The sequence below is a fragment of the Typopeltis vanoorti genome, chromosome 1 (assembly GCF_054136105.1).
Source record: "Typopeltis vanoorti isolate ZY-2024b chromosome 1, IOZ_Tvanoo_1.0, whole genome shotgun sequence".
Lineage (NCBI taxonomy): Eukaryota > Metazoa > Arthropoda > Arachnida > Uropygi > Thelyphonidae > Typopeltis > Typopeltis vanoorti.
This window is the reverse complement of record NC_143549.1, coordinates 120,853,710-120,877,323: the sequence shown is the minus strand read 5'-3', so window position 1 is coordinate 120,877,323 and position 23,614 is coordinate 120,853,710. Positions and strand designations below refer to the sequence as shown.

General features: G+C 37.4%; 1 protein-coding gene across 4 annotated transcripts in view; it reads left to right on the top strand.

The window, feature by feature from the left end:
• The window catches only part of LOC150110364 (uncharacterized), a 192,322-nt gene that overhangs the window by 162,064 nt on the left and 6,644 nt on the right, over window positions 1-23,614 (top strand). For all 4 annotated transcript variants that reach the window (XR_016548367.1, XM_090393266.1, XM_090393257.1 and 1 more), the window contains 2 exons: window positions 5,863-5,959; window positions 16,677-16,793. Coding sequence is in view for 3 of the 4 variants with exons in the window: in XM_090393266.1 (XP_090249392.1) it covers window positions 5,863-5,959; window positions 16,677-16,793 (214 nt within the window). In the remaining variant the exon portion in view is untranslated. Of the gene's footprint in view, window positions 1-5,862; window positions 5,960-16,676; window positions 16,794-23,614 lie in introns of those variants that run through there.

Sequence of the window (23,614 nt, the reverse complement as noted above, 5' to 3'; positions counted from 1 at the left end):
GGGGGGGGGGGGTGGGGGGGGGGGGGGGTGGGGGGGGGGGGGGGTGGGGGGGGGGGGGGGTGGGGGGGGGGGGGGGTGGGGGGGGGGGGGGGTGGGGGGGGGGGGGGGTGGGGGGGGGGGGGGGTGGGGGGGGGGGGGGGTGGGGGGGGGGGGGGGTGGGGGGGGGGGGGGGTGGGGGGGGGGGGGGGTGGGGGGGGGGGGGGGTGGGGGGGGGGGGGGGTGGGGGGGGGGGGGGGTGGGGGGGGGGGGGGGTGGGGGGGGGGGGGGGTGGGGGGGGGGGGGGGTGGGGGGGGGGGGGGGTGGGGGGGGGGGGGGGTGGGGGGGGGGGGGGGTGGGGGGGGGGGGGGGTGGGGGGGGGGGGGGGTGGGGGGGGGGGGGGGTGGGGGGGGGGGGGGGTGGGGGGGGGGGGGGGTGGGGGGGGGGGGGGGTGGGGGGGGGGGGGGGTGGGGGGGGGGGGGGGTGGGGGGGGGGGAATTCCTTAAAATCATTTTGTCGTGTACAGATTTTTTTGCTTGCAGCATATTGAAAGAACTGTTTGGAATTCTCTTTATCTTGCATAGCTAGTTTCCTTTCATAATCCGCTTTTGCTTTTTTTACCACACTTGTTACTCTTCTGACCTGCACTTTATACCATTCGTGTGCCTGCAGGTCACCTCTTTCTTTAAATTCCCTCCACGGTTGTTTTTTTTTTTTTTTTGCAGCTCAAGCTTAATGGTGGTATTCATCCATTTAACCCCTACTTGTTTTACTATTCAGACCCTAGGTATACAATCAGCCATAACCTCCTGTAAATGCTCCTTGACCACTTCCCATGCTCTATCGACATCCAGCCCTTGCAGTTGTACATGCCATGGCACTGATCCAAGCAATCTCCTAAGCTTGTTATACTTGCCAGCACAGTAATTCCACATATACCCTGTCTTAATCGAAAATTCCACACCTTTAGCCACCTCCTAGACCTTATGATCACTCTCACTAGTAACAACATGGTCATATTCAACAACATAGCCATATATTCAACAACATGGCCATGGGTGACAACATGGTCATATTCATTACAGTCAAATTCTCAAATGCTATTACCAGGTCAAGCACTCTCACAACCCTAGGATTTTCAATTACATGCTGTCTCAGATAGTTATTCCTTAATAATTGAATAAAATCCATTTCCTTCCTCACGTGTCCTCTCCTTCTTCCAATCAATGTTACCATAGTTGAAATCCCCCATAATAATTACCCTCCTTCCACTCATTTCATCAATTTATTTATGCATACTATCTCCACCATCTATTCCATCACCTGGTCTATAGCAGCACCCAATGTTGAAAGTTTATTTGGTGTGAGATTGAGACTGGCAGAACAATCTCACATCAAACCTCAAATGAGCTGTTTTCACTATCCTGCAATACAACTTCAATGCTCCCTGGCTGCAGTTCATCAGCTATCATCAATAACACTCCCCCCCCATTTTATTATCTCTGTCCCTCCTAAACACATTATAACCTACACATTCTATCCCACTAACTATATTATCTTCTGTCAGACATGTTTCACTAATGCCAATAACCTGTGGACAGGAAAAGCCAATCAAGGCCAAAAATTATTCCTTCTTGTTCCTAATACTCCTGGCATTAGTATACATGAAATGCAGAGGTCCCTTTATCCCACTCCTATCTTGATGCGTTATTCTAACTATCCCATTCCGATTCTTGTCCTTAGTACTTGCTCGGGTACATTATATACATTCTTACACTCAACTGTCTCACTGATGTCTGCATATCCACCCCCCCCCTCCTTGGTAGTTCTAGTTTCCCTGGTTCTGCACATCCATTTTCACTTCATTCAGCAACACTTTTTCCAGTCTCCGCACACCAAATCCATTCAAATGCAGGCCATCCATCTTGTATAAATCCTTTCGCCCATCAAAACTCATTCCACATGTCCACGAATTCCACACCATCTGCATAACCTGCACATAAAGTCATTTGCAATTATGGCCCTCCTTCTAAACTCCTCTCTGTCATACCATGGCAACAGACTCACCATCCTAACTGTCACTCTTTTCTTTCACTACCTTTAACAATACTTTCAAGTCCTCTCTCATAAAAATTTATCTCCTTTCAATTCATTCGTACCTGCCAGAACTATCAATGCTTTCACCCTCTGTTTTTGTGCTCTAATACTCTCACTTACATCCTTAAATTTCGCACCCGGTAAGTACAGTTTAATTAAACTCCCATCTATCAGTCATCTTAATGATGAGTCACCATACAACACTCTTTCCTTCATTTCAGAAACTCTCCCACTCTTATGTTTATTTTTCCTTTCAAACACTTGTTTATTTCCGTTAGCCGAAGCACTCTGGAAAGAGTTTTACAGGTGCTCTAATTACTGCTGCGCATTTTGTATCACTGCGCACAACCTAGCGATCTCACTCCCTACAATTAATTCCTCATTTTTTTCATCATTTAAACCATTTTCTCTCTATGTATAGTTGCTTTCACTCTCTCTTTGATCACTGCTCTCATTGTCATCTTGTACAACATCGCAATTCCCTATCAAGCCACTATTTTCACTCATTCTGGCTTTTTTTCAACCATAACTATCTCATGACCTGACACATGACCAGCCTCCTTCAGGAATGCATACATCCAACACACATCACATTGGACAAACTCCCTCACATTACAGTTTTTGAACACTGGCATCATATTTTTGGATGCCATTATCTTACGTCGCATTGGCGCCATGTGCTATTCTGTGAAACGTATCGTTAAAATACTAAATTATATAAAACAGAATTCACACCAAAATCACACAGACACAACACGCTACCAAATTAGACAATATTACGTTACGAAAGTTTATTTTTCACTTGGTTAGACTATAATAAATTTAGTTTAATCCTTTATCCAAGTGTGAGCAAACAAAGTTTGTGCCTGAAAGTATCTTCAGGACTGGGATAAGGTGGTACAACACCAGGCAACTCATTGCAAAGGTGGAGCAAGCTAACATCACTCCTATCTCGGTATCTCCCATAACGCAAAACACATCTCCTTGCGGATATGTCTAATGTTATGCATTAAGGGAAGGGCCACTACCTAGACTAGTTTCGACCTTTATTGAGGTCTCTTCAGTGGGAACCAGGCCCAAGTGGAAATACCAGGCAGAAGCATTAGCAAGTCATCTCTACCTATAGGAGTTGCAACTGAAGAGACCTCAATAAAGATCAAAACTAGTTTGGGTAGTGGCCCTTCCCTTAATGCATAACATTAGACATATCTGCAAGGAGATGTGGTTTGCATTATGGGAGATACTGAGATAGGAGTGATGTTAGCTTGCTCCACCTTTGCAATGAGTTTCCTGGTGTTGTACCACCTTACCCCAGTCTTGAAGATACTTTTAGGTGCAAACTTTGTTTGCTCACACTTAGATAAAGGATTAAACTGAATTTATTAATATTACATTATGATTTAAACCAATATTCCAATTTTCACTCAAAATTATACTTGGCTTTCAGGAGCTCTCTGAAAACACTCAGCATGATCCATAAGATCATCCAAATCTTCTACTGCATTCTCCACAATGAAATCAAACATATCAGTTACATCTTCCAGTGGCACAAACAGAATGGATGCACTTTTTCGAGTATTGCTTCTGCTATACTCGGAAATTTTCTGCCAGAGAGATTGTGAAAAGTGAAATAAATACCCTGGTACATAAAAATTGGAAAATGTTCTCGAACTGCATTCATATTTGCGATTTCAAAACTCATCGTACATGACTGAGGAGATAAGGTGAGATTTCTTTCACATACAGATGCCATTACTCTATCATAAAATTTCTTTCACATACAAATGCCATTACTCTATCATGAAGTTACTTGTGTCTTCATGTCATTTTGTTGTGAATGCATACACCAAAGGCATTGTATGATCCATGATATGCAATCTAAATAACTACATGAATTGTGTAGGTAACCTTTTGAATGTGCATCTGTGAATAGCATGTTACTTGCACTTCAGAACATCTTACATTATCTCATATATATGTTGTAAAAATGAGGATTCTTTCTTCATCTTCAGCACCAAAATCGTTCATTAGAAAATGTTCACCCCCCCCTACCTGATATTCACGAGGGATTTCAATGCCATGCATCATTGTTGGATTTGGTAGCCTATGTTGATTTTGAATTCTGTTGACTTATCTCCTTAATGTGTTTCTTTCTGGTAGCATATGCATTACCTCTTCATTTGTACACTTCTCTAAGAGCTGTTCTAAGAAATTGCAATGGTGTTGCATTAGTTCCTCTTCAGCAGATCATTTTAACTGATTCAACACTTTTCTAGCTTCACCTTCAACACTAGTATTGCTGATGGTTTTGTGTGCCATCCTGAATTATTGTAATATCATTTAGATCATAGGTTCCCAAAGTGGGCAGTACCCCCCAGTGGGTACTGAAGCCTTCTAGGGGGGGGGGGGCTATAGTGGGATCAGAAGCATTTGGGGGCGTTCAGGCAGTCGGTGGCTCTTTATAGAAGAAATTAATAATATATATTTAAAAATTAATTATTTTTGTGATTTTGCGATTAGATAATCATTTAAAATTTAAATATTGCATTTTAATTCATCTTATGCCCATCTTACATGACCAAGTTTTTATCAGTTTTCTATTTCAATTATTTAATCATTTGAAAATTTATCATGTCAGATAGAAATAGATGTCAATTTTCTATGTCAATGAGAAAATAGCGCATGTATATATGTGTGTATAATAGGGGGGGGGGGCGGTACTTTGCAAGTTTTTCACTCTTCCCATCTTTGCTATCTTCTACTTCAGTCCTTATTGAATGAATGAAAATGTCAATAGTATCTATTGAAATGCAGCATTAGCCTCTTCTTCTGTGAATAAAGTATTTCTGCCATTTCTGGGGAAAAAAATGTATGAACCTTTCTTCTGCCCAATTGATATTTTCATACTATTGGATGGAAATGAGTGAACATCTTGACTGGATATTTAGTCCAGTGAAAAACCTCCATATGGACATTTTTACATGGATCAAATGCGTGTATGGATATTTCTGACTGACCCAAATATTGTGAACCATTTTGTATGGACCAGATGTCCATGTGGACATTTCTGACTGAACCAAACATCCTCTAACCCTGTGTGTTATTAATTGCAGCTCCATTATTCACATTCAGCAGAACTGTGACAGTACAATTATCATACTCAGGCTTTGATCTTAAAGCATGACTGTTATGGTAAAGATACCAAGCAATTTTAAACTTGGTTTTACTCCATTTTTCCCAAGTGAGCAAACAGACAAAATGTCAAGTTTGCGCCTACAATTGATGCAAGACTAGCTGATCCCACAGGTAGTGCAATAACATAATTATACCCAAGTTAAAAATACTTTCCATGACTGTTATGTGTTGTCCAGTATACTACGCAATGAATAATCTGCTTTTCCTGACATCAGTTTAGCATCTGCTTAAAACAGTCAATTTTAAGAAATGGTAAAATGATTTTCTAGTTACATCTTGCAAGAGAATCTTGAAAAATAATTTAAAAAAAGAAAATAATGGATTTCTTTGATAGAAATGTTTTTTACATTTTCAGCTAGTTAATGTAATTCAACGTTTCAATTGAATTATGTGACATTTTTTATCAGACACTTAGTTCTTGTCATATGAGGCACTTAATAGGAGGGACAGGCATCTGGCAATAAATGATAATATTCAGTACATAAAATGTAATGTCTTTTAATATGTTATTTAGGGCCCAGTGATATTAATAAAGATTGCTTTATCTTTTTAACATCTAATTTATTGTATTAATAAAAGATTCCTTTCTTTTAGCATATTGTCCAGGAGGATGCCTGAGCGGAGGAAAATGTGGAAAGTTGGGAAAATGTATTTGCCCTGCTGGTTTCGGGGGAACAAGATGCGAGTTGAAGTAAGTGTTGTTTTTGTTTCTTTTTTACATAGAAATCACTTATATGAACATATATTTATGTGTTTATATTATATTATTATTAACAGATCCCCATGAAGTGAAGTGAAGTTAGGTTTATGTATATATATATATATGATGATGGTCTGAAAAGTTCTCAGCCTAACAATGAAAAAAACAAATTTATAATTACAAAATTATTTTTATTTTTCAACATAATCTCCCTTAAGACTAATACATTTATTCCAGCGATGCTCCAGCACCATTATCTCATCCCTGTAGTGGTTCTTGTACTGCAAAATATCCCTCTACAGCTGCAATCACCTCTTGATTCGAAGAAAAACGCTGACCAGCGGGGAAGAGTTTTAGTTTTGTGAAGAAATAGAAGTCACAGGGAGCTAAATCTGGGGAATAGGGTGGATGTTCCAACAATTCATAGTGCAGATTCCTTAATTTTCCCATTGACAAAACACCTTTATGGGCAGGTGCATTGTCCTGATGAAAGATGATTTTTTTCTTCTGCAAACCAGGTCTTTTCTCATGAATTTTTTCATCTGGTCTGGTTAAAAAATCGGAATAATATTCCCCAGTTATTGTTTTACCCTTTTCAAGATAATTAATAAACAAAATGCCTTTAGCATCCCAAAACACTGATGCCATGTCCTTTCCTGCTGGAACCAACTGTCTTCTTTTGCGCTGAACAACCTGCTTCTGTCCACTGTTTTGACTGCTGTTTGGATTCTGGTGTGTAATGGTGAATCCAAGTCTCATCCATAGTAATAAATCGATGCACAAAATCAGTTTTATTCTTGCTAAAACACTCCAAGCAATGTTCAGAGATTTTCATGCGAGTGCATTTTTGATCTGCTGTGAGCAAGTGTGGCACCCGTCTTGTACAAAGCTTTTTCATTTACAATTCATATCCTACATGCAAAATATATCCTACACATTCTTTTGAAATGGCTAGTCTCAGCAGTGTCATGCATTTTGACTCGCGGGTCATCCACTATCATATCGTGCACTTGAACAATGATTTCTCGTGTTGTTACACTTTTTTGGACATCTTTCATGTGGATCATCTTTAAGGCTGGTACGGCACTATGTTTAAACTTGGCAGCCCATTTCTTAATTGTCGAAAATGAAGGAGAAGAGTGCCCATAAATGTTTATGAACTTTGAATGAACTTCTTTTGGTGTTAAACCTTCTTTTACAAAGAATTTTATAACTGCACGATACTGAATTTTATCCATTTCAGGGGATACAGACAACACTTTTGCTTCAGACAGCTGTATAAAACAAACTACTTGATAGAATGACTTGCAATTTCACATGGATGTTTATGACAGTTGTACCAACTTAGAAAAAAAAAATTGTACTGATAGTGTTGCCATCTAGGGTTGAGGCCAAGTACCTTTCAGACCATTCTTGTATATATACGTGGGAGGAAAAATCCCAGATAAACTGGGGAGAAAAACTCTGCTGTCCATGCCCAAGACCGGCTAACTTTGTTATGTTTGAGAAAGATCCTTAAGCTCCTCACGTTGGCAATGGGAATCGAACCTAGGACACTCCTTTCCCAGGCATATGGTTGCAAAGCGCATAGCCACTAGGCTAACTGTATGGACATCAGTTGCTTTTTTTTTTGACATGCTTAGAAGAAAGTGGAGGAATGATGGTGGTCAATGCAGTATAATAGTGCCTATGAAAATACTTATAGAAAAGGCATAAACAGAATGTTTATGAAAAATGGACTTGGAGAGAGAGGTGGGTGGGTGGATCAGCTATTAAGTTGACTATACTCGTCTAGAAGAGCATCAAGTGCATTCTTTGGGATATTTTTTGATGCACCACTCCAAATCTAGTATCTGTGATGTGTTTGTGCCATGAAAGCTGGAAGTGTAAATTAGCCCAAGAAGAGAAATAATCCTGTCTGGAAATTAGAATATTATATCAATGACTTGTAATTTTTATATCCATAACAGTTGTATACAGGCAAGAAGTGGTTTTGAATGGAAAAGGCCACCAAATTTTTTAGTGACTGTTTATGAAAATTATGAAAATCAGCAGCAGTAGGTAAGAAAGGTAATGTAGAGATCCTGCAGAGTGATTTAAATAAATTGCCATGAGAGCCAAGAATGGTCATCCATTAATGGTTAAATGTTAGCACACTTTGGATGAAAAGATTACATTCTGTGTATTACGTTGATGATACCGGACTGCAGGAAATTTATAATGTTAGTGATTTGGTGGATAAGGAGTTGAAATTCATATGGCATATTGCAAAAGTGGGCAAAATAGCTCAAAGGATTACTTGGATGTTGATGAACACTTTGACGAGTAGAAATGTTCCCAGGCTCCATTGATTTTAATGGCCTTGTTGGTCGAGTGGATAACATACCCAATTTCCAACCAGCAGACTGTTGGTTTGAAATCCCACTGTGGACATGGATATTTGTGATTGTCTTTAGATGGGAGATCAGTTTCATGGCCCAGTGTTTGAGACCACTTCCCACGTATTGAAGACCTGAAGTGACTTGTAAAAGTCCCATGTTAGGTCTCTAGAGCAGTTTCCAGACCATGTAAAAAAGAAATTAAAAAAGAAATACAAAAAATGTAAAAATTGATAAAAATAGAAGAAAAAAAAATCCTTAACCCACCCATGGTACAAAATGTACTTTAAGTTTGCAAATAACCTTTTGTGATTGGGAACAACATAAAAAAAAAGTGAGAGAAAGAAAGAGAGAGAGAGAGAGAGAGAGAGAGAAGTTATTAATCCTCTATATTAGGTTCTGACATGGCCACATTTTGACTACTGTGCCCAGACTTGGTTGCCTGGTTTTCTTGGGGATGAGGAAGTTGCAAAGTGAATCCAGAGATGAGTTACCAAGATGGTGATAGGTTGTGTAATGCTCCCTCTGAGAATAGATTGAAGGCATATAGATTGCAAATTTTAGTTGATAGGCAGAAAAGAGGATACATGCTAGAAACTTAAGTTACAAAAAAAAAGGTTTATAAGATTGATAGAATAGAAATTTTTCAATACATAATTTTTAGATATGTGGCCAGTAGGAGGAGAAATGACTGTGGAAGAATGATATTGTGGGATAAAAATGGGAATAGAGTGACTGATGCAGCAGACATAGTAGAATTGTTCAATGAACACTTTATTGGAGTATTTCATCCTGGAGGAGTCAGTTTTAATGCTAGAGGGATAGGGCAGGTTCAAGATTTAGAGGTACAGGAGGAGAGTGTGTTTCAAATACTGAGTACTCTGGATGTCAGTAAAGCTGTGTGACTGGATGGTATTTCACCATGAGTTTTGAGAGAATGAGCTAGGGAACTGACAGTGCCTTTGACCTGGCTTTTCAGTTAAAGTCTGGCTACTGGAAAGGTGCCCATGGAATGGAAGGAAGGTAAGATAGTGCCATTGCATAAGGGTGGCAGCAGACTGGAAGTGTTTAATTATAGACCAGTTTGTGTGTCATCAGTAGTTGTTAAGATCTTGGAGAAAGTAGTGAGGGACCGTATACAGCATTAGGCAGATGAGGGTAATGTTATCTGTGAGAGTCAACATGGATTTGTGAAGGGGCGCTCTTGTTTTAGCAATATGCTAGCATTTTATGATAAAGTTACAAGAGCATTAGATGAGGGAAAGGCATATACTGCCATTTTCTTAGACTTAGTGAAGGCATTTGACAGGGTGCCACACGATAAGCTGATATTTAAGTTGCAGCACATGGGTCTGGATGTCAGATTGGTCAACTGAATTCAGAATTGGCTGTCCGATAGGTATCAGAGAGTTGTGTATGGTGGGGCAGTTTCAAGAAAGCAGAGGGTTACAAGTGGGGTCCCACAGGGCTCGGTACTGGAACCTGTATTGTTTAACCTTTATATCAATGACATTGTCAGTGGATTGCAAGGGATATTCAGTTGTTTGCAGATGATGCGAAGCTGGGAAGGATTATTAGTAATAGTGCAGATGCGGCAGCCCTGCAAGAGGATTTGAATAAGCTAGATAGATGGGCAAATGAATAGGGGTTATCGGTTTAATGCAGCAAAATGTAAGGTCTTGAGTTTTGGGAAACATCTATGGGAGGAGTTATACTGGAGGACATAGGGGAGACAAGAGATCTGGGGTTGATGATTGATAGAAACCTGAAATTTAGGGGACATATTGCAAAGGTGGCAAAGGTAACACAGAGGATTGCTGCAATAATGAGAAGGACGGACACTGACCTGCAGAGATAAAACAGTTATCATTCCGTTGTATAAGACCCTGATCAGACTACACTTGGACTATTGTTCTCAGATTTGGTCTCCAGGATTTGAATGGGATAAATTAACTGTGGAAAGGGTACAAAGACAGATAACAAAGATGGTTTCAGGACTGTACAATGATAGTTATAAGGATCGGCTGAGGGAATGTGGACTGCAGAGTTTAGTGGATAGAAGAAGGAGGGGTGATATGATTGAGACTTTTAAGCTGTTGAGAGGTGGTTACAGGGTGACACTGGGGAGTTCTTTCGCTTGGTTGAACAGCAGGAAGGAGAGTGATGACAAGAGGCCATCCCTGGAAGTTACGAAAGGAAACTGTCAGCATAAGGGTGAGGAGTGGTTTCTTTGCATGGAGGGTGGTTGAACCATGGAATGCATTGCCTGATGGAGTGGTGAGAGCGAGAACGGTCAATGAGTTCAAGGAGTGGTATGATAGACTTTGTGTTTCTTATGGGGGGGGGACCTCCCCTCAATGAGTCTTGATAGACTTTGTGTTTCTTAGGAAGGACCTCCCACGATAAGTCTTTTGACTCCATGGAGGCCTGAATAATAATAATAATGATGATGATGTTTAAGGAGAGAGAACAATGGCTCATCCCTGAAAGTTCTGTAACAGTGTTAGTAAGGGTGTGATGATTAGATTTTTTACTTGGAGAATAGTGAATAACTAGAAGGGATTATCAGAGGAGGTTGTGAGTGCTCTGACAATGAATGAATTGGAGAGATAATAGTTATTGTGGAATAATGATTAGTGTGGGCCTCCCGTGATGAGTCTTTAAAATACATGGAGATTCCTATGTAATAATAATTACAAATTAAATAAGAAATTAGATAATAAAAATAGGCAGTTTGTATACTAGAAGTCAGTGTTCAAACCAGTTATGAATCTGAAGTGAAGATAAAAATATTTGTGAAGATAGAAAGGGTATAAAGGGAGGTGGAGTGTTGTTGATGATAGAAAAAGAGTTACGTTCATATAAAGTAGAGATGCAAGGAGGAAATAGTGGCAGTGGTTTTGAAATGGTATGGTGTTAGATAGACTTGAACAGAATGAAATACTTAGTTGAATGTTGTTGTACACCTGGTAATGTGGAGGGTAGTGGCCATTAAATGTATAAGCAAATTAGCCAAGAATAAGAAAAGGGGTGATCATTGTTGGTGATTGTAATTATGGCAATATAGATTGGGATGATGAGATAGCCATCCGAAGTAAAGAAAATTAATTTCTTGAGTTTTTTAGAAATAAATATCTCAGACAGTATATAACAGATGAGGACACACTAGGATTGAGGATTTTGAATTTAATCATTATTATTATTATTATTAATAACATCCGACTTCCACGGAGTCAGAGACTCATCGTGGGAGGTAAACACTATTGTACACAATGCTCATCCAACTGTGCTTTAAAATGATTCAATGTGTCCATGCAAAGAACCTGCATCTCAACAGAGGATGTCATTATAAATGAGGTGGCCATGAAGTGATTAACTGGGTGGTTGCTAGCCATGTGAGGAAGAGTATATGTGTGAAACTACAAAGCTGGTGATTATCAGATGCTCAGGAAACAGCTTGCAGCTGTAGCATATAATGAGCAGTTGGATGGAAAAGATATCAGTGCTGCTTGGGTGCTATTTAAGACCTGTCTAGTAGAAGCAGTTGTCTAAATGTATTCTAAGAGTCAGAAAGTTAAATAAGGTAGGTGCAAAATGGATGAATGAAGAGATTAAGCATGCATTACAAAGAAAGAAGGCATTATAGAGGCAACATGTGTGGTAATAATCAATTTCATGAGGAGTGCAAAGAACAGACAAGGAGGGTGACTTAGTTGGTAAGGGTAGAAACAGTGCAGTATGAGCAGCAATTAGCTAATGCAGCCAAAAAAAAAAAACCTTAGGGAGTTCTTTTAATAGGTTGTTATTGTTGTTATGTGCCATCCAGTCGTTTCTGACTCTTGGTCATCCTGTGAACAAAGACTCTCCATTCCATTCGACCTCTTGTCCATTTTTTTCAGTAATTGTAAGTTTAAGTTAGTAAGTTCCTTTATGTTGTCCATCCAACTCTTTTGTGGTCTTCTCCTCATTCCCTCAATCTTTCCCCAACATAACTGCCTTCTCCAATGATTCATCAGCTCACATAATATGACCAAAGTACACCAACTTCTGTTTAGTAATCAATTGCCTCCAAGGAGCATTTTGTCTTTATATTCTCTAAAACCTTCTTATTTTATTAGTCATATAGGTAGCCAGCCAAAAAAGAATGATTAAGGTAGGAATAATGGTTAGTGCTTGCTTTTCAGAATGTTAGTGGACCTGCCTTTGATGAGTCTACAGACTCCATAACACTCCTACAGGTGTCCATAATAATAGTTTTTATCTTGTTTGTTATAAATAGATATCAGTTTCTTAGATCTGGTTGAAGTTTGATTCTGTATTTGCATAATCCCATCCAGTATCTTGAACTTATAATAAGTTCTTTTTCTGCATTTTCTACATTTTTTATGGTTTTCCCCTATATTTTGACTTTCAGTTCTTCAGTTGATTGCTATTTTACTTCAAACTAACCAGGTAATCTTTACTTTTGTCTTGTTTTCCCACTTGTTATTAATAGATATCAGTTTCTTTTATCTGGTTGAATTCTGAATCTGTATTTGTAAAATCCACTTATATATAATTTAATATCTAGATGTACTTTTTCTAAGATTACCAATCTCATCTTAAGAGTTTTGGCATCTTAGGTAGCTAATCAAATTCATCTTAAAGAGTATTGATATTATAAGTGGTTATGCATAAAGTCGTTATTGTTCTTTTATTATTATTTGTCATATTTATTTTTAAATCTTGGTCACATTTCATTTTCCTGTCTTTCATCCGAGACTCTCCTCTGTAAGTTTGGAACTGTTTCTTCATATTTCTGGCCATATCTGATTTGCGATTGTATTAATTGGCCCTTAATGGTTTGGATACCATGATAATTTTTTTTCCTCTTCATATTCATGGATATGTTGATCTTCTGCCCCTATTATGCCAAGTGGATTGGGATATCAAGAAATTAGGCATTAGAAGCATATGTTACTAAAGTAGTTTTATTGGATTAAACATACATGACAATCATGAATTACATAGGCGAAGTGGATACTAGATCCAACATTATTTCAAAGCTGAATGTTTGTAGAAACTATGAAAGTTTCGTAAGTTGACCTGAGAGCATATGAGAATGCAATCCTCAGCATCCCTGAGTTGCCTTACCTTGCACTGGTTAAAAGACAAGGGCACTGCCCAAGTATAGTGCATTTGATAAAAGTTTTACTGACACTTTTTCATTGACACTTGCTTGGAAAGTGGTGAATGAGTACAATGGGTTGCTTGACAGAAATGAGTACAAACATACCTTAGTCATACAACATGTTAGATTCCATACCTACTAAAGTTTTACTAGAAATAAATACTCAAGTTTTAACTGCAGAAACATATCACCCATAATAAATAATACAAAAAAAAATTTTTAATATGAAAATATAACAAAAAAAATTGGAACAAATGAAAATACACCCCAACACACCCAAAATAACATCAGAACTCTTTCTAATAAGAAACACTTCCATGTTAATTAGCATTCAAGGCATTAATATTAACATTGGTGATATCTTTTTTCCTAACAGAACCTCAGTTGACATCCTCCACTACCACAGTCTACCTCAACTATTCCAGCTACATCCTACACGATGCATTTTGCAGTAAGGGCAGAACATGTGCTTTTGTGAAATATGATATCCCCTGTCAAATGCTATCTAAATTAGAACCTCCATGTTTTCTATCTGCTTTGGCTCAAGATTTCCTTACCTCACTTTACAGCCTTCATTTGCTGCCTTTACTACTCTCCTAACTCTGACAATCCTGCTGCCCTTTTTAACTACCTATCACTAACAATTGGTTTCTTACAAAACTAACTACCCAAATTATGAGATTGCCCTCTTTGGGGATATTAACATCCATAATACAAACTTGCTTCCTTACTCCGACCTTGACATATTTGTTTAATATAAGCCTTACTTTGGGTCAAGTTCCAACAGAGTGGAAGGAAGGCAAGATTGTGCCACTTCATAAGGGAGGTAACAGAACTCAAGCATCAAATTATAGGTCCATCTGTATGTCAGTTGTTGTGGTTAAAGTGTTAGAGAGGCTGGTGAGAACCAGGATTCAGAATTAGGTTTAGTTTACAACAGTGGTATTATCTTTGATGGACAGCATGGATTTCCTAAGGGAGGTCATGTTTTAGTAATCTACTTACTTATTACAATAAGGTTGCAACTTCATTGGACAAAGGAGATGGATACACTGTAATGTACTTTGATTTTCTAAAAGCTTTTGATAGATTACCACATGATTAGTTGATAGTCAAACTACAGCAGATGGGATTGGATGTTAGATTGGTGCATTGGATTGTAAATTGGCTATCTGATAGGTATTAGCAAGTTGTGTATGGGGAGCAATATTCCAGAAGAGGAAAGTCACAACTAGTGTACCTCGGGGGGGGGGGATGTTGTAAGGTCATTGCTGTTTAACCTATATGTTAATGCTATTGGGGAAGATTTGGGTGGTGGGGATATTCAGTTGTTTGCAGATGATGCAAAGTTGTAAGGTCATTGCTGTTTAACCTGTATGTTAATGCTATTGGGGAAGATTTGGATGGTGGGGATATTCAGTTGTTTGTAGATGATGCAAATTTGGGATGAACTATAAAGAGTAGGGCAGCTGTTCTGGCCTTACAAGAAGTTTTCAGTAGATTGAGCAAATGGGCATGAGAGTGAGGATACCAGTTCAGTGTTGTGAAATGTAAGGTTTTAAAATTTGGGAAATAAAGATGGGATGTAGAATTTATATTCTGGAGATATATTGTTAGAAGTGGAGGAAATAAGAGATCTTGGAGTGATGGTGGATAAGGATCTAAAATTTAGAGGACACATTGACAAAATTGTGAGGACAACATAACAAATTCTGGAAATGATGCAGAGGACACTGACTTGTAGAGGTAAAGAGATTCTGGTTCTATTGTATAAGGCCTTGATTACGCCACATATGGGCTACTGTACATAGATTTGGTCACCTAGTTTTCAAGATGAAGAGATGTTGAAAAAGAGTCCAGAGGCAATTGACTAAAGTAGTTTCTGATCTCTGGAATGTTGAATATATATATAAAGAAAGGTTGAGAAGATGCAATTTACTGAGTCTAGTGGATAGGAGGAAGAGGGGGGGGAGTAATATGATGGAGACATACAAGTTGGTAAGGGGTTGCTATTGGATTAACATTGAAGAGGTTTTTCATAAAACGGTGTGAGATTGGGAGAGAACAAGAGGTCACCCCGGGAAGCTGTATAAGCAGAGTGTGAGCAAGGGAGCAAGAAGCAAGTTTTTTGCATAGAGTCATGAATGATTAGCATGCATTGCCTGAGAGTGTAGTGTCTGCAGAGAATTTGAATGTATTTAAGGCAAGGTATGATGAATTGTGTGTGTATAACAAAAGAAGTCTCTCTCTAAGATCCCATGGAGTCTTTGACTCCATGGGGTCTTAGGATAATAATAATAATAATAATAATAATTATTATTATTATAATTAATGGTCTAGCTACTCACTGATGAAGCCTCAAAAAAGGCTGAAACCGGTCTGGGTAGTGACCTCCCTCCATAATGTAATAACATCATACATTTCCTAGGAAATGTGTTTTTACATTATGGAAAATACCTAAGAATAGCGATCTGAACTTTCCCCACCTTTGCAACGAGTTGTCCGGTATTGTACTATGTACTAGGGTCACTTGCATTAGCTCACGCTAGTGATTGCTGATACTTTATAGTTTACTATATTCGGCATGAAACTCTCTGATTCCAATCTTTGAGTTTCTTATTCGGTTTTAAAACAATGTGGATTTTATATCCCCTTAATTTAAAATAATAATAATTATTATTATTATTATTATTACCAGCCAACTATCATTATTTGATTATTATTAACCAATTATTAACATCCGATAATAATGCAACCATACTTGCTGAGGTTGGGAGAATGGTTTCATAGCTGATGCTGATTCTAAAAATAGTCTCTCGGACCTATAACAACTTCTATGTAATAAAGATGTTTTCCTCCAGTGTATCTATCACAGTTATAATTGTGCTCTGCTGATGCTGGTTAGAAAACCAGGAAAATATTAGTGAGTTTAACAAATGTATGTTTACTTCCTCTTTGCATTGTTTATGCTGTAAAACATTATCATGAAATGTTGGAAAGGAAACAGTTCCTATTTACATATTTAGATACAAATAGAGTTACATATTAAGATCATGTAACAGTCTTTTTAAATTATTCAAAAAAATTGATGTAAGGGATGTTTTGATTAGCCAAGTGCAACTGACTGGAATGTTTTGTGTTGTTTTGTTGCTTATTGCAGGAGGTGCAAATATGTGATTGTGCGAGAGCCTTATCCAAGAGGCTATAAACAAAAGGTAACAAATACAGAACTTGTACCCTGTGGAGCATGGGGTTGGAAGCAGTGCAGTAAAACAAAGTGAGTATAAAATATTAGTATTTCATCTGATATATTTTATATTTTAAATATATATATATTTTTTTACTGACAAAACTGTCAGTAAAACATAATTCAGATTAATTCAAAAACACCTATGTCTGCAAAACATCATCAAAATTACTTCATCACATCCACTTTGTAACTTCATAACTTCACCAAAGCGGTGTTTGTTTAGTGTTTGTAGTTGTTGATCTGTTTGCTTGTAAAAAACTATCCTTAATATTCGACATAAAAAAAAATGTGCTGGTTCAGTTATATAGCATTAAGTTTTGTCATAACATTTTAATATGAATATAAAATATTTACAACTGTTGTAATTGAAATTAAATTATGTATATACAATTGTATGTATACATTCACATATGAATATATATCTATATATTGAAGATCCTAATTTATTATTTTTTTATTATCCATAGTGGTTGTGATCGCTTCATCAGTGAATGAGTTTTAATGAGAAATATGATAGGAATTATGTGAATAATGGATCTCCCATAATGAGTCCTCTGACTCCATGGAGATACCTTTATAATAATAATAATATCCTTTCCTTACAAAAGTCTTCATATGGCTGGTCACCACCCATGAGATTACTTCGTGTTCACTCTCACCAACTGAAAAGAGAGAGAGAGAGAGAGGTCACATCCCATTCACAATTTACATACTCTGGTGATATGATCTAAGACTCTCAGTCTTCATTTGCTCTATTATATATTGCCTAAGTCCCATAAGAACTCAAGAAATTTGTTTTCCTTATTCCCATATTCTGCCTGTTTATTTCAGTTAGTATTACCATAAATAAAATTACCATAATGGTCAAGCAGCAGTTCCCACCCTTTTTTGACTCACAAATCCCTTTCAACATACTATTTTGAGCCATGAAGCCTATATTCTCCATATGTGAACCATGAAGCCTATATTCTCTGAAAGCGAATAATAGTTCTGAAATTTTATTATCAAATATTTCCAGTACTACCTTACTATAAGCAGTATTGTCTATAGTTATAATAATAATTTCATATCATTATATGAAATTATTATTAAGTACAGTACTTATTATACAACACCAGTCTTTAAAAATGGAAAAATGCGTGTGTGGAAAATATACTTGTTTTAGAATGTAATTGTTAAATGAAACATTGTCACAGTTATTAAAACATTGCCAGACATATTAGGCAGAGTGTATTATTGAAAAAGTGTATCATATCCAATTTCTTTACTATATTGCCAAATATGCACCTGAACAATAATATTTGACCATGGTAAAATTTATATTTTCTACAATAGTACAATATTTTCATCAATGACATTTCCAGTGGATTGCAAGGGGATATTCAGTTGTTTGCAGATGATGCAAAGCTGGGAAGGATTATTAGTAATAGTGCAGATGTGGTAGCCCTGCAAGAGGATTTGAATAAGCTAGATAGATGGGCAAATGAATGGGGGTTGTCAGTTTAATGCAGCAAAATGCAAGGTCTTGAGGTTTGGAAAACATCGATGGGATGCTGCATACTCTATGGGAGGAGTTATACTGGAGGAAGTAGGGGAGACAAGAGATCTGGGGTTGATGAGTGATAGAAACCTGAAATTTAGGAGACATGTTGCAAAGGTGGTGAAGGTAACACAGAGGATTGCTGCAATTATGAGAAGGACACTGACCTGCAGAGATAAGAGGGTTATCATTCCAATGTATAAGTCTCTGATCAGACCACACTTGGACTATTGTTCTCAGATTTGGTCCCCAGGATTTGAAGGGGATAAATTAACTGTGGAAAGGATACAAAGACGGATGACAAATATGGTTTCAGGACTGTACAATGATAGTTATGAGGATCAGCTGAGGGAATGTGGACTGCAGAGTTTGGTGGATAGAAGAAGGAAAGGTGATATGATTGAGACTTTTTAAACTGTTGAGAGGTGGTTACAGGGTTGACACTGGGCAGTTCTTTCGCTTGGTTGAACAGCGGGAAGGAGTGATGACAAGAGGCCATCCCTGGAAGTTACGAAAGGAAACTGTGAGCAAGAGGGTGAGGAGTGGTTTCTTTGCATGGAGGGTGGTTGTACCATGGAATGCATTGCCTGATGGAGTGGTGAGAGCGAGAACGGTTAATGAGTTTACGGAGTGGTATGATAGACTTTGTGTTTATTAGGGGGGACCTCCCCTCGATGAGTCTTGACAGACTTTATGTTCTTAGGAAGGGCCTCTCACGATGAGTCTTTTGACTCCATGGAGGCCTGAATAATAATAATAATAAGTATGATGCCTCAAGTGTATTTGCACTCTCTTGATTTCTGAATGATCTTTGGTTGAAAAGAACCTCATTCAAATCTAATCTACAATGTGAAGAAAACTTTTATCAGAGCTTTTCATCTGAAGCTGAGTTAGCTAGTCTCATACAGAGGTGGATTTGTCTCCCACAAGCTCAAATTTATCATCTGGCAAAGCAGATAGGCCAGAAAAGGACATGTAATATACAGACATGCATGCTTATAGAAATAAGGATTAACCATTCTGTTCCATTGGATCTAGTTTTGAAAGCCTGCATGGCGTGAGTCTATGCATAAGAATAAAACAGAACAGACTAATCTGTTAGTAATATATTAATTTGCCCACTTTGTTCGCTGAGTGGTTAGCATATCCATTTTCCAGCCAACAAGTCGCGGGTTCTATCCTGCTTATGGGCATGGATGTTTGTGATTGTCTTTAGCTGGAAAGATGAAGTTTATTGCCCAGTGTGAGACCACCATCCTGCTTATTAGAGGCTTGAAAAAGTTCCATGTGCGGCCTCTAGAGCAAGGTTTCTAGACTATGTAGAAAAATAAATAAAAATGCAAAATAAAATTATAAAATTAATAAAAATAGAAAAAAAAATCCCTGTCTACTCACCGTATTAATGTACTATAGGCTTGCAACCTTTTGGGATAAATTAAAGATGCCAAGAAATTGTATTCTTGGTTTCATCCTTTATTCAAGTGTAAGCAAACAAAGTTTGCACCGGCTACTTGTATATATAGAAGTCATGAAGTTACTTCACACGAAAACTTTGTTTGCTTACACTTGAATAAAGGATGAAACCAAGAATATAATTTCTTGGCATCTTTAATTCATAGTATAACCAAGTGAAAAAACCTTCAAAACCTTTTGGAAGTGGGAATCACATAAAAAAAAAAAATTACTAATTACATAACCTAAATCAACTACAGACACACGTAATAACCACAGTAATAAGTTTTAATAAGTAAATATTTCATCCTAAGTATCTTAGGGACATCGTCAGTACAGTTTATTCAAACAATCACTAAATATTCACTAGAAATCACTAAAAAACACACATATTAACCACAGTAATGACTATTTAATTCATAAATATTTCATCCCAAGTATCTTGGAACATCATCAGTACAGTAGTTCAAACAATACTAGGAATAATATACAGCTAGGGCGCATGATTACAATAATTTCTTAAATTAAACTGGTTAATAATTTCATATTCTTTGATCAGCAGCTGCTCATTTGAACAAATTGTTAGGGCTCTATGTTTGAGGGTGCTGATGAACCCTAATTTTTGTGTTGGATGGTGGTATGAATTTTTATATATGTCATTATTATTATTATTATTATTATTATTATTCAGGCCTCCGTGAGTCAGAAGACTCATCGTGGGAGGTCCTTTCTAAGAAATACAAGTCTATCAAAACTCATCGAGGAAGGGCCCTCCTAGGAAACACAAAGTCTATTACCACTCCTTAAATGCATTGACGGTTCTCGCTCTCACTTCTCCATCAGGCAATGCATTCTGTGGTTCAACCACCCTCCATGCAAAGAAACCACTCCTCACCCTCTTTCTCACAGTTTCCTTTCGTAACTTCCAAGGATGGCCTCTTGTCATGACTCCCTCCCGCTGTTCAACCAAGCGAAAGAACTGCCCAGTGTCAACCCTGTAACCACCTCTCAACAGTTTAAAAAGTCTCAATCATATCACCTTTCCTTCTTCTATCCACCAAACTCTGCAGTCCACATTCCCTCAGCTGATCCTCATAACTATCATTGTACAGTCCTGAAACCATATTTGTCATCCGTCTTTGTATCCTTTCCACAGTTAATTTATCCCCTTCAAATCCTGGGGACCAAATCTGAGAACAATAGTCCAAGTGTGGTCTGATCAGAGACTTATACATTGGAATGATAACCCTCTTATCTCTGCAGGTCAGTGTCCTTCTCATAATTGCAGCAATCCTCTGTGTTACCTTCACCACCTTTGCAACATGTCTCCTAAATTTCAGGTTTCTATCACTCATCAACCCCAGATCTCTTGTCTCCCCTACTTCCTCCAGTATAACTCCTCCCATAGAGTATGCAGCATCCCATCGATGTGTCCCAAACCTCAAGACCTTACATTTTGCTGCATTAAACTGACAACCCCCATTCATTTGCCCATCTATCTAGCTTATTCAAATCTTCTTGCAGGGATACCACATCTGCACTATTACTAATAACCCTTCCCAGCTTCGCATCATTCACAAACAACTGAATATCCCCTTGCAATGACAATGTCATTGATATAAAGGTTAAACAATATAGGTCCCAGTACTGTATAATGGCCTTTGTGTGTAGTTTTGCAGTAGACCATGATGGAAAGGCAGCCTGAGGGAAGATGTATGACCTATGTATAAGAAGTGTGTGTTCTTTTCTAGACAAAGTCATGTTGTCCTCATTCAATTATTATATTCCTATTACCCTTTATGAATTTGAGTCTTAAATGACTTTTTTTTGTTGCTGTTTTTCATAGTTCCCTGATGAAAACAGCAGTGGCTTTATATAGCTACCACTGTCCCAGTCTGCATGATATCTGATGATTATATCATGTGCATGCAGTTTTAGCCAATATAAATTATAGTTTTGTTGGCTAGGTTCCAAATTGCCAGCCTCTTTTCATTCAATAATTCATTATACTGGTGGATACTTAGGGCATCACAGAACGGATGCATATTATTCAGTCAGCAGTCCATTTGGTTCTATATGTTCCTTATAGTCCTTGTGGAAGTATCCCAGTTGTCTAGTTTCAGTGTTAAAATGATTCTGGTGTTTTTTTTTTTTTTTTTTTTTTTCAGATGACTTTTTCTAACTAGTAAATGGTTTATTTTGTATATAACAGTTTGAAATAAATTAATTCATATAACGTGTGGAATAAAGCGTATTTATTATTGGAAAGGAGTAGGCTACCATAAAGTATGGTTAATTACACCAGGACCCTAATTACATAGATACTGCTGGATTTCAAAAGTTTAAATATACCAGTTATTATTGTCATCATAATGCTAATTACCGACATAGACCATATTGGTCTGTTCCATTCTCATTATCCATCTAATATCCTTTTTTTGAGGTGTACCCAGCCTTCTCTTTCCAATTAGTTTATATACCTGTTATTATCACATTATATTATCTTTACATCTTGTAAAATTTTAAAATTAAATAAATATGTAGTGTAATTTTTAATCACTGACTTTATAGATTAAAGTGTCCTATTAACCCATAAGTACAGGCCTGCACATTGAGATAACTTTTTGTTTTGCATATGCTCTCTTCTTGTTTGCTCTGTAGTCTGAGTCTTTCTCAGTATCTTCAAAATACCAGACTATATTACTAAATTATTTAAATTAAGGGATATTATATCCATATTGTTTATGATTGCTTGTAGCATCTACATACATTAGCCATTAATGACTCATCATTATAGATGTGAATTTGATCCTGTTTCCAGTATCTGTGGATTTATGAGATTTTTGTCATTTTTTTAAACATAAATAACAAATTAAAATAATTATTTTATGGATTTAATGGATTAAACCTTAAAATAATGAACACCTTTTTCAAACATAAAGACATCCACAGATACACCTGGGAAGCAAGAGACACAAGAAGCATTATTGATCACATAATCAGCAATATCAAAATGTCAGAAATGATAATAGATACAAGAGTATACAGAGGATCTGAAATAGAATCAGATCATTACCTTTTAATTGGAAAAATAAAATGGGAACCAAGATGGAAAACAACAAAAAAGCACAAGGAAAATAGAAATTTTGAATCTTTCAAAGTTAGACTTTTGGACAACAGTAGTATTAAAGACTTGTACCAAAAAAAGAATAAAGAACTGGATGACAAGTATAAAACAAAATCAGAATATAGAAGAAGAATGGTCAAACCTAAAAACCATAATGACAAAAGCTGCAAAAGAAAGTTTAAGAACAAAGAAAAAGAGGCCTTAGGGACTGGGATGATGAAATTAAATGCATTATTGAAGAAAAGAAAAAAGCATATAAAAACTGGCTCAACCTAAAAACAATAGAATCAAAAATCGAATACAGCAGAAAAAATGCAATAGCAAAAGCAGCATGCAAGAGAATAAACAGAAACAGATGGAACAATTTTGTAACAAAATTAGAGAGAGACTGTATGCTCAAAAGATACATATAAAATCCTCAAAGATCTAAGCAATGAAACTAGAGAAAAAGCAGATATTAATACCATTAAAATAGAAACATGGCAAAATTACTACCAAGATCTATGGTATGTTGAAAACATTCAAAACAGAAAACTACCCTTACATCTCTGATAACTTGAAAAACATCACTCTAGAAGAATTAACAGAAGCATTAACCCAAAGCAAAACCAGAAAGACTCCAGGAGAAGACAATATAAACTTGGAACTTATCAAATATGCAGGACTTGAATTCTCACTCAGGTTACTTAACTTTTATAATATGATCTGGAAAGAAGGAAAATGCCCACA